This window comes from Nicotiana tabacum, chromosome 23 (genome assembly GCF_000715075.1).
Source record: "Nicotiana tabacum cultivar K326 chromosome 23, ASM71507v2, whole genome shotgun sequence".
In the NCBI taxonomy this organism is placed as follows: Eukaryota; Viridiplantae; Streptophyta; class Magnoliopsida; order Solanales; family Solanaceae; genus Nicotiana; species Nicotiana tabacum.
In genome coordinates, this window is record NC_134102.1 from 74,887,489 (window position 1) to 74,900,297 (window position 12,809).

General features: G+C 40.6%; 1 protein-coding gene across 1 annotated transcript; it reads right to left on the reverse strand.

Annotated features, from left to right (window-relative positions):
- Nucleotides 1-4,368: 4,368 nt before the first annotated feature.
- LOC142177220 (uncharacterized) lies at nt 4,369-4,716 on the reverse strand. Its single transcript, XM_075245689.1, has one exon. It carries the CDS (start codon nt 4,714-4,716, stop codon nt 4,369-4,371), a length of 348 nt encoding a protein of 115 aa, XP_075101790.1.
- Nucleotides 4,717-12,809: the final 8,093 nt, after the last annotated feature.

Consider the following 12,809-nt stretch of genomic DNA (forward strand, 5'->3'; position numbering starts at 1 on the left):
CACAGGTTTAGGATCTTATATGGTGTATTGTGATGCATCTCGCATTGGGCTTGGTGCAGTATTGATGCAGGATGGCAGGGTGATTGTGTACGCGTCGTGGCAGTTAAGAGTTCATGAGAAGAATTACCCTGTTTGTGACTTAGAATTGGCAACCATTGTTCATGCACTGGTGATTTGGAGGCATTACCTCTACCGCATGTCGTGTGAGGTTATCACGGATCATCAGAGTCTACAATATTTTTTCAAGGAAAAGGATCTCAACTTGAGTCCGCGACAGTTGTTGGAGCTGTTGAAAGACTAAGATATCACCATTTTGTATCATCCCAGGAAGGCCAGTGTGGTGACCGGTGCCTTGAGTAGAAAGGATGTGAGTATGGGTAGGTTTGCGTATATTCTGGTAGTGAGAGGCCACTAGCATCAGATGTTCAGACTTTGGCAAATCAGTTCGTGAGGTTAGAAGTTTCGGAGCCCAATAATGTCCTAGCTTGCATGGTCTCTTAGTTTTCTTTGTATGAGCGCATCAAAGAGCGTCTGTATGATGATCTCCATTTGCTTGTACTTAAGGACACGGTGCGGCACGACGGTGCCAAGCAAGTTACTGTTGGAGATGATGGGGTATTTGCAGATGCAGGGTCGGATTTGTGTGCCCAATATGGATGGAATTTGTGAGTTGATTCTTGAGCAGGCCCACAGTTTGCGGTATTCCATTCATTCGGGTGCCGCCAAGATGTATCAGGATTAGTGGCAACATTATTGGTGGAGAATAATGAAGAAGGATATAGTTGCATATGTTGCACGATGTTTGAACTGTCAGCAGGTAAAGTACGAGCATCAGAGGCCTGGTGGTTTGCTTTAGAGGCTTGGGATTCCTGAGTAGAAGTGGGAGCGTATTACCATGGATTTCGTTGTTGGGCTCCCACATACTCAGAATAAATTTGACGCGATATGGGTGATTGTGGAAAGGTTGACCAAGTCGGCATATTTCATTCCAGTAGCAGTTACCTATTCTTCAGAGCGGTTGGCTGCGATCTACATTTGCGAGATTGTCCGCCTTCATGGTGTGCCAATGTCGATCATTTCTGATCAAGGTACGCAGTTCACCTAGCATTTTTGGAGGGCCGTACAGCATGCGTTAGGCACATGGCTTGAGTTGAGTATAACATTTCACCCCCAGATGGACGGATAGTCCAAGTGCACCATTCAGATATTGGAGGATATGTTTTGCACTTGCGTTATGGATTTTGCAGGTTCTTGGGATCAGTTCTTGCCGCTTGCGGAATTTGCCTACAATAACAACTACCGATCGAGTATTCAAATGGCTCCCTATGAGGCATTATACGAGAGGCGGTGTCGTTCACCTGTTGGTTAATTTGAGCCGGGAGAGGTTCGGTTGTTGGGTACCGATTTGGTGCAGGATGCCTTTTAAAAGGTCAAGATGATTCAGGATCGACATCGCACAAATTAGTCCAGGAAAAAATGTTATGCCGATCATAGAGTTTGTGATGTTGCATTCATGGTCGGAGAGAGGGTATTGCTTCGGGTTTCACCCATGAAGAGTGTGATGAGGTTTGGAAAGAAGGGCAAGTTGAGCCCTAGGTATATCGGACCCTTCGAGATTCTTGAGAGGGTGGGTGAGGTGGCTTACATGCTTGTCTTTCCACCTAGTTTATCATCATTCCATCAAGTGTTCCATTTATCTATGCTCCGGAAGTATCATGGTGATCCGTTCCATGTGTTAGATTTCAGCTCAGTCCAATTGGATAAGGATTTGACTTATGAGGAGAAACCGGTGGCCATTCTAGCCCGGCAGGTTCGGAAGTTGAGGTCTAAGATTTAACCTTCAGTTCAAGTGTAGTGGAGAGGTCAACCGATCATGGCAACCATATGAGAGTCCGAGTCCGATATGCAGAGTAGATACCCACACTTTTTCACCAGTCCAGGTACTTTTCTATGTCCTTTTTTTAATGACGAATGTTTATATTAGAGCTGGAGTATGTGATGACCGATATTTCATCTTGAGATTTAGCCTTTATTTTAGTGTTTTGAGACCATAAATAACTTTGTTTAGTGTTCCTCGATTTGCGTGCGCAGTCTGAGTCTTTTTCTGGAACATTCTTATGTTAAAAATTTAAAAAAATATGAATTTTTGTAAAATGACTTGAGTTGACTACGGTCAACAATTAGGGTAAATGGACCCGGATCAGTATTTTGACGATCCTAGTGGGTCTGTATCGTAATTTGGGACTTGAGCGTATGCCCGAAATTGAATTTAGGAGTCCCTAACTTGTGTTGACTCATTTTGCCGAAAACAAGCATTTTTGAAAGAAGAAGAAATACATGGTTTGACCGAAAGTTGACTTCTTAGCTAACGGGTTCAGATTTTGATGTTAAAACTTGTAATAGTTCCATATTGCTATTTGAAAGTTGTCTGCAAAATTTGGTTCAATTCAGAATTCATTTGACATGATTCGGACACTTAAATGTGATTCTAGTGTTCTTGAGTTCCATTTTGAAAGTTCAATCGTTTTGAGGAACAATTCATAGATTTAGGTGTTGTTTTGGTAATTGATTGCGCAAGAAAGTTTGTATGATGTTATTACACTTGTGTGCATGTTTGAGTTGGAGCCCGAAGGGCTCGGGTGAGTTTCGCACGTGTTTCAGATGAGTTTTGCTTAGGAAAAGTCTGCTGGTGCAATACTAGTGATGGTGCTCTGTTGCAGATATCGCAATTGCGAGGCCTGTCTTGCAAATGCGAGCATTGCTTTTGTGAAGAATATTTCGCATTTGCTAGCATGGTTGTGCTGGGTGAATCTCGTATTTGCGAGAAATAGTTCGCATTTGCGGACAGTGGACCTTCACATTTGCGAAGGAAGTGGTCACAATTGCGATCACTGACCACTAGTGTGCTGCTTTGCATTTGCGATGGTTCTGTGTTCGCATTTGTGACTTTTCCTCTTCTATGACAGGGTTCACATTTGCGACCCTTGTCTTGCAAATGCGGTGCTCACAATGGCGACATCCGCAGCTGGGTAAAAGAGGGGGAAAACGGGATTTAGCTCATCTCACAATCTCTCAAGAGACTTTTCTTCCTACATTCATTGGTAAATAACTTTAATCCATTTTTTTAATTACCCATTACATTTCATGAGATTTAAACATCAAATTTAGGATTTTCATGGTAGAAATTAGGGATTTGGGTAGAATTGGAGATTTTTGTAAAATTGGGATTTAGACCTCGAATTGGGGTTGGATTTTGAAACAAATCACATAATCGGGCTCAGGGGTGAATGGGTGATCGGGTCTTGGTCCGAATCTCGATTTTGACCAAGCGGGCCCGGGGTTGACTTTTGTTGACTATTTCAAAAATGATCTAAATTGAACCTCTTTCATTTGTTGGTAGTTTCTAAAGCTTATTTTGAATCATTTGGTCAATAATTTGCTAGATTTACTCTATTTCAGTTTATTCAGCTTATCAGTTTCATTTAACTTGAAGTGTTAAAAATGGTTAATAACTATATATAACGTTGGCTTGCCTAACAAGTGAAATGTTAGGCGCCATCATGGTCCCGAGGGTGGGAATTTTGGGTCGTGACATGAAAGAGAGAATGGAGGGGCTGGCAGTGTTTGGAGTGGAGAGAGAGGTTAGCAGAGAGAAGGGAAAAGAGAGTGAGGCAGAGTTGTTTTGGGGATGGGCTGGGCGTGGGTTGTATTTTAAGTGTGTGTGTGTGTTTTTAAAGAGTGGAAGGGTTATAAAAAGGAGAAATGGGCCGAAAACTTACTTGGCCTCATGAGCTGGGACGCGAGGCCCACCGCTTGGCAGACCTGGAAGAATTCCTGTGGTACTACATGATAAAGTGATCCCAGACCAGTCCAATTCTCATGCCAAATACTAATAGTACCTCTATTCAGCACCCATAATATTTCATGTTCCACCTGATCTCTTGCCTCAATCATTTTTCTCCACACATGTGATCCCTGTGTGAATTGTACCATAGTCGGCTGCTCTTTTTTTGCAATATTTATTCCATATGAAATTCGACCACAATGGTTTTGTTGTCCTAAATCTCCACTACAGTTTGGCAAAGAGGGTCTTTGAAACCTCAAATAAGGATCTGAAGCCAATCCCTCCTTCCTTCTTAGGCAGACAAAGATTTTTCCACTTTGCCAATGTATGCTCCTCCCCTCTTATTTTGTACTCCAAAAGAACCTGGCAAATATTTTTTGCATGTGTTCAATGACGTTGTTAGGTGGATCCAAAACTGAAAGTATGTGTGTTGGTAAGCTTTGTAGCATACTGGATATGAGAGTGGCTTTACCTTCTAAAGATAACAGCTTACCTTTCCAGGAATGTAATTTGGCTTTCATTTTCTAAACAAGGTCATTGTAATATTCTTTTCTTCTCCTTGTGTAGAAAATTGGAGAGCCTAGGTAAGTGAAGGGGAACTTTCCTTTATGAAAACCAGTGATTGAACAAACACTGTCAACCAATTGTATAGCTACATTAGCATGCATGTAGTATGAGCTCTTGGACTTGTTGATTAGATGTCCAGATGTTTGGTCATATTGTGTGAGAACCTTAACAATTTTACCCAGACTGTATGTGTTCACTGAAGTGAAGATGATTATATCATCAGCATATTCTAAATGGTTCAAAGGATCAGTCCATTTTGGCATGCCATACCATATGAATTTCTTGTCGTCAAACAGTTTGTTCATTGTTCTTGTTAGGACTTAACTCCCCTTGTTGATTTGAAGAAACCAGATGATTGACAATTAACGAGGACAAAGTACCAATTGTTAGCTAGCAAGTTCCAGATCATGATTATGAAATGTTCAGCAAATCCCATTCTCCTCAATACATGAAGGGGGTATTGCCATGAAACTCTATCATAAGCCTTAGCCATGCCCAGTTTAATCACAACATTAGCTGGCTTCCCTCTCAACCTGATATCAGTAACAATTTTCCGTGTGAGTAATATGTTTTCAAAAATTCTTCTTCCCTTCACAAAGCCGAATTGGTATGGTGATATCAAAGAAGGGAGGATCTTTTCCAACCTGTCATGCATTATCTTAAAGAACACTTTGTTGATAAAGTTTCTTAGGCTTATAGGCCTTAAGTCTGCAAAAGTTTCAACATGAGGTTTTTTAGGCAACAGAACTAGATTTGTGTGTGTGACTGATTTTGGTAGAGACGAGCCTCCAAAATTTCCTAGCAATATTGATAAAATAGTCCAGTGAAACCATCAGGTCCACTGGCACTGTCTCCACTTAGAGTAAAAACTGCCTGCTTCATTTTTTCAAATGATGGGAATCTGCACAGTTCCATGTTTTGTTCCATAGTCACCATAGCAGGTATATTGTTAAGCATGTCAAAGTTTGTAGGATCACTTTCCTGTGTGAACTATCTTCTGAAGAATTCTACTGCAGCTGAAGACATAAGCTCTTGCGATTCTAGCCAAGCACCATTTGATCTTTGAATTCGTATGAGCTGAAGCTTCTGCCTCTTGCCGTTGACATAATTATGAAAATGTGTTCCTATGACCTTCATCAAACCAAGTCATACCTGCCTTTTTCTTCCTAAACTTCTCCTTGAAGCTAATATATTTCTTTAGCTCAACTTGAGCTTTTTGGAGAACTATCCTATTCTCAATTGTTGGATCTTTTTCAAATAAAATCTCTTTCACTCTAACAATATCCTCTCTAATTGCAATTCGCTTGAATATGTCACCATATGTTAGCATACTCCAGTGAGACAGGGCAGTTTTAACTCTTTTTAACTTTTTGCTTGAATATCAAGAAAGGGCTACCCATGAAATCTGCAAGCCAGTTCTGCCTTACCACATCCAGAAATGTGTCATGTTTTATCCAAAAGTTAAGAAACTTGGAAGGTTTAACAAACTGCATAGACTTTACACCACAAGACATCAATAGTGTTGTATGATCTGATCTTGTTCTGATAAGATGCTCAACTTTAATTCTGGGGTATAGTTGTTGAAAATGTTGGTTGAAAAATATTCTATCTAATCTTTTGAAGATGTATTCTGAGTTTGGTCGACCATTCCACCAGGTGAAGGGACTGCCTTTGTAGCCAACATCAAACAAAGCATAGGAATTGGCATAACAAGCAAAGTCTTCATATTCAGGTGGATAGACTGGTAGCCCGCCTATCTTCTCATCCTTAGCCATTAGAACATTAAAGTCTCCTCCAACTACCTAAGGAATTTCCATGTTACTTGCCAAATAATACAGGTTATCCCACAGTTCAAGCCTCTCTAAAGATGAGCATTTAGCATTCACAAAAGTCATCATTATTTGTTTGCAAATGTCCTAATGACAAACTCTAATTGTGACATGTTGCTCAATGTCATTCACTACTTCCCATTTAGTCAATACATCAAAGAACAAACAGATTTTACCATTGATGTTACACATAGCAGCTTCCATACCTAGCCTTCTTCTGTGTGTCTGAATATGTTTATAGTTCTGAAAAGGTTCCATGAGTGCAATGATGAAGAAATCATGTTTTCTTTGCATATTTATCACCCTTTGAAATGCCTGCTGTGTGTTTATAGACCTTATGTTCCAAATTAAAGACTTGATCATCATTTAGTTATTGAGGCTGCCCTTCTAGGTAGTATTCTTTTTGGTTGATGGACCTCTTTGTGTTGACCTTTTTTCCTTCCTTTTTTGCCACTCTTATCTTCTGCTCTAGGAGATAGATCTGCCTCCCTAGCAACTGCTTTAAAGTTCCCTGCTCTAGAATCATCATCCCCTTCATCTGCTAGTTTTTCAAAATCCCCTAAAGACTACTGAGATTCCTGAGGTGCTGCATTGTGTGTTATAAGGTCATGTAACACTTGTATTGGAGAATTCAGTGGGATGTTTAGCTGTATGTTGAGTGTCTACCTCATTCTAGAAACACAAGACATGGGAATTGGTTTCATTGTACCACATTGATAAGGAACCATAGCTTGTTGGAACTCAGCTTCAGTTGTTCCCTTAGTAGCCAGTTCATTGTGATGTGAAGCTCCCAAAGATTGCTGCAACTTCCTAAACTGCAGATCATAAATAAAGCCAAGGGTTGGTTTGACTGTTGGTAGTTTTGCTTCTTGTAATCCATCAATAGTACAAAGCTTTTCCCCTGGTAAATCACCCCCATCTCTGCCTCATCAATCTCTTCAGTCGAATCATGGTTGGCTGTAGACAAGTCTATTAAAGACTTTGATTGAGGAAGTCGTCGAGTATCATTTGAAGCTTCAACTATTTTACTTGTATTTGTTACAGATTATGAGTAGCTAGATTCTTACTAGGGTTGTGACCCAATCCTAATGTGTAAACCTTATGGGTATTTAATTTAATTCTTGTTTATGATTGAGTGTTGATTATTTATCCTATTTTATGCTTTAATTTTAGAATTATTGATTGTAAACATTGATTCATGCCTTTTTGACTTGGTCTTTGCTTGAGAAAGAGAGACCTGGTCTAGAAAAAACTTGGCTAACAATAAATTGGGCTAATTAAGAGTTTGATTAGCCTAATTAAAGGTTTTTGAACTAGAGATAGTGAGAACCCGACTTGAGCTCATATCAACTATTTAGCTTGATACCCATTTGGGCTTGAGAAAGCCAAATTTGGAAAAATCACTCTATGGTTGAAAGTCATTGAGTGGGTAACGTAGAGTTAAGAGCTATAATACCCGCCAATCAACAAAATAGGTCTTAACGTATTTAACCCATTAGGCGAACACCTAGGTTAAGGTCATATCTCTAGGCTTATTAACTATTTGGCAAAACACCAAAAACAATCATTCACTTTCTAGTTTCTTCTCTTAGCTTATAATTGTTAGAGTAAAATTAGAACTAGAAAGCAAAACCCTTTGTTTGGAAGTGCAATCTAGTTGTTCCATTTGCTTTCGTCAAGTGTATACCCCAACACCCATATTAAACTCCCTGTGGAAATCGACCCCGGCTCTTGTTGGGTACTATTCATCCAACGACCGTTTCCACTCACTATTAAGTGCGGATTGGACGTGGATCAATTTTTGGCGCCGTTGCCGGGGAGTTAAAACGGTGTTAGCTATATATTTGAGTTTATTTTTGGAATATCTTCTTTTCCCTCTGTGTGACTAACTTGTGTGAGAAATTTTAGGTACAACCATGGCAAACAATGAGCTTAGAAATTTGCCTTTGGGGGAATTGGACGGCGAATAGGAGCAAGTAGAGGAGAAACCTCATGAGCCACAAGCCAATCGGAGAGGCCGGGTACCTCATGACAATGTGCACGTTCTACCCCACCTCCACCACGAGTGGCTCCACACTGGATATTTCCCAACGAAGGTTATGCTAGTGAAATTATCCCTCCCCGTATTAGGGAGGGCAACTTCCAAATAACCAATGTGATTCTCACTTTGCTTGATCAACGGGGTTTCTTTACCGGTGCTCCAATTCAAAATGCTTACAAACATTTGAAGGGCTTTGTGGATACATGTTGGGGGAGCAAGCAAACTAATGTTTCTGAGGATGCATTGATGGTAAGGCCTTTTCCTTTCTCTGTACAGGGAAAGCTTTAGATTGGTTAGAACGATTGCTGAGCCATTTAATTCACACTTGGGATGAGTTGGCGGAAATGTTCATGATGAGTTGGCGGAAATGTTCATTGCTAAGTTTTTCTCTCCCGGGCACATGGCTACACTTCGAGATAAGATATTGGCATTCAAGCAAGAGCTTAATGAACCATTGCACGAAATATGGGAGCACTATAGAACAATGGTTAAGGAATGTCCCAACAATGATATGACAAAAAACATGATTCAACAAACCTTCTATAATGGGATTTACATAATCAACTAATGTGAAGTGAATCAACTAGCCGGTGGGAACTTTATAACTACGCCTTATGCGGAGGCGTGTGGAATCTTGGATGAGATGGCGGAAACATTATCATCTTGGTAATCCCGGGCCAATGTTCCACAAAGGTGATCCGAATATGATCCACTTCAAAGAATTGCAAGATCATGGGCAAGCCATTGCTGAATTGACTACTACTATGACTCAACTAGCAAAATCTCAACTAAATCAAGTGCAAGCTTCTAAGAAAGTCAATGCTATAGAGGGAGTGAACATGATGGTGAACAAGAGGAGGAACAAAGGTCCACAAGTGCAAACTCGAGTAGAGAAATATGTATAAGATGGTGGTGGTTTTGAGCAAGATGATTCTTATAACGAACAAGAAGAGGAAGTGCAATATGTGAACAATTTTCAAGTGCAAAAAAATAACTACCAAGACCCAAACCAACAACAATAGAGACCACAAAAGAATCATGGCAATTGGAATTCTAACATTCAAGGGAATTGGCATAATAACAACAATCAAGGAAATTGGAGTGGAAACAACCAAAGAAAATTGGGGAGGTAACAATCAAGGTGGATGTAGTAACAATCAAGGCGACCGGGGGTCGGGTTTGCAAAGGCCCCCGATGTACCAACAACCGAGCAACCCACCTCCTTATCCTTATCATGGTTCAAGTTTTTCAAATAATGAGATGGGGTGTATTAAAAGTATGTTCAAGCAAATAATGGAAAAGAATGCCGATTCGGATGCCCAACTTGCCTCACTCAACACATCAATCCGCAATCTAGACGTTCAAATGGGGAAAATCTCTCAAGCTCTAAATTCTTGTCCTAAGGGGGCACTACCAAGTGACATGGTGGTAAACCTAAAGGGTGGTAGCAATACAGGGCATGCCATGGCGGTTATCACAAGAAGTGTAAGAGGCGGAAATGCACCCACCTCAAGTGAAAGGCGACTTGTTGATGATGATCAAGTAATGCAAGAAGAAGAGACCCCGAACAATGTTGTTCAACCCAATGAGGACGTTCGAATTGATATTGATGATAGTGTGAAAGAGACTCAAGAGGAGGTGAACCTGTCTAGGGAACACATTATTGACATACCAAAGCCGGTAGTGCAAAAGGCTAAGGCACCATTGCCTAAGCCTCCACCTCCATACCCTCAAAGACTTGCCAAGAAAAATGGTGAGAATCAATTCAAGAAGTTCATTCAAATAATGAAGAGTCTTTCAATCAATGTGTCATTAGTCGAAGCTTTGGAACAAATGCCCGGTTATGCAAAGTTTATGAAGGATATTGTGAAAAAGAAGAGGTCAATGAATTTTGAGACCATCAAATTCACTCATCAAGTGAGTGAAATTGTTCATTCAATGGCTCCTAAGTTGGAGGATCCCGGTGATTTCACCATTCCTTGTACAATTGGAAGTGCCGAGTTTTCGAAAGCTCTTTGTGATCTTGGGCAAGTATAAATTTGATGCCAGATTCAATTTTCAAGACTTTGGGAATTGGGCAACCAAGATCTACCTCTATGAGATTGCAAATGGCATTTCGTACAATGAAAAGGCCGTTGGGTGTGATTGAAGATGTTTTGGTCCGGGTTGATAAATTCATTCTTCTAGCGGATTTTGTTATTCTAGATTGTGAGGTTGATTATGAAGTGCCAATTATTCTTGGGAGAACTTTCCTTGGTACGGGTAAGGCTCTTTGTGTTGTTGAAGCCAGGGAACTCACTTTCTAGGTTGGTGATGAAAAAGTGGTATTTCATGTGTGTAAGTCCATGCGGCAGTCTAATTGCAATGACGTGTGTTCTTTTGTGGATTTGGTGACCGATGTCATTGTTGATGATACAAGTGATATAATCAATGTTGGTGATATGTTGGAGGCCGTCTTGCTCAACATTGATGATGATGAGATTGATGGCTTCATGGAATGTGTGAACTCTTTGCAAGGAATGGAGTCGTACAACTATGCACCCAGAAAATTAACCTTGGATCTTGAAAATAGGACTCCTTCTCCTACAAAGCCTTCTATTGAAGAGACTCCTACCTTGGAGTTGAATCCATTGCCTCTACATCTTCGGTATGAATTTTTTGGCCCTTGTTCTACTTTACTGGTTATTCTTTCCTCTTGTTTGACTAACGTGCAGGTAGATTCCACATTGGCGGTGCTACAAAAGAGGAGAAAGGATATTGGGTGGACCTTGGTGGATAGTCAGGGTATAAGCTCCGCCTTTTGCATGCATAAGATCAAGTTGGAGGATGGCGCAAAACCAGCTATTGAACATCAAAGGAGACTCAATGAGTCTATGCAAAAAGTTATCAAGAAGGAAATTATCAAGTGGTTGGATGCCGGGGTTATCTACCTCATCTCTGATAGTTCATGGACTTCTACGGTTCAATGTGTCCCAAAGATGGCGCGCCTGACGGTGGTCACTAATGAGAAGAATGAGTTGATTCCTACAAGAATGGTGGCCGGTAGGAGGGTGTGTATGGACTATCACAAGCTCAACAAAGTCATAAAGAATGATCATTTTCCACTTTCTTTCTGATCAAATGCTCGATAGATTGACCGACCGTGCTTTCTATTATTTTCTTGATGGGTACCCGGGCTACAACCAAATTCTCATTGCTCCAGAAGATCAAGAGAAAACAACCTTTACATGTCCCTATGGTACTTTTTCTTTCAAGCGGATGCCATTTGGTTTGTGCAATGCACCGATGACTTTTCAAAGGTGTATGATGGCAATTTTCACGGACATGGTGGAGGACTACCTTGAAGTTTTCATGGATGACTTCTCGTTGATTGGAGATTCTTTTGATGATTGTCTTGCAAATTTGGACAAAGTGTTGGCTAGATGTGAAGAAATAAATTTGGTGCTCAATTGGGAGAAATTCCATTTCATGGTCGAGGAAGGTATTTCCCTTGGCCACCAAAATCTCAAGGAATGGAATTGAAGTTGACAAGGCAAATATTGAGGTATTTTTTAAGATTCCACCCCCAACTTCGGTGAAGGGTGTGCGGAGTTTCTTAGGCCATGCGGGTTTTTACCGACGCTTCATCAAAGATTTCTCTAAGGTGGTGAACCCGTTGTGCAAGATTCTTGAGAAGAATGCTAACTTTAATTTCAATGATGATTGCATGAGAGGTTTTGAATTGTTGAAGCTCAAGTTGACAACTACTCTCATCTTCACCGCTCCAAATTGGAGTGCGCCTTTTGAACTCATGTATGATGCAAGTGACGTATGGGTTGGGGTTATTTTGGGGCATCGTATCAACAAGATTTTCCACCTGGTCTATTATACTAGTAAGACCATGAATACTGCCCAAGTCAACTATACCGTTACAGAGAAAAAGCTTCTTGCTATTGTGTTTGTAATTGAGAAGTTCCGCCCGTACTTGATGGGTGCAAACGTTATTGTCCATACGAATCATGCGAAGATTTGTTATCTTATGAGCAAAAAGGACTCCAAAGCTCAATTGATAAGATGGGTGCTCTTGTTACAAGAATTTGATATTGACATCCAAGATAGGAAAGGTAGTGAAAACCAAGTGGCAGACCACTTGTCTCATTTGGAGGAGGAGGGGAGACCATATGATGGCCTTGAAATCAATGGTTTCTTCCCCGTTGAGCAACTCTTGGAAATTTCAATGAAAGAGGTACCATTGTTCGCGGATTTAGCAAATTTTCTTGTGTGTGGAATTATTCTGGATGAGTTCTCTTCAAGCCAAAGGAAGAAGCTCAAAAGCGATTATCAAGATTATTATTGGGATTAATAGTACCTTTTCCGAATTTTTGTACTGATGGGGTGATTAGGAGGTGTGTGCCGGAAGAAGAGCAAAGTGATATTCTTGGGGCTTGTCATTCTTCGCCATATGGTGGTCATCATGGCGGAGCGAGAACGACAGCCAAAGTGCTTAGTTGTGGTTTCTATTTTCCTACTCTTTACAAAGATGCTAGTG

What these genes read in the sequence shown, in the direction of transcription:
- LOC142177220 (XM_075245689.1), bottom strand. Translation starts at nt 4,716, where the DNA reads ATGAACAAACTGTTTGACGACAAGAAATTCATATGGTATGGCATGCCA.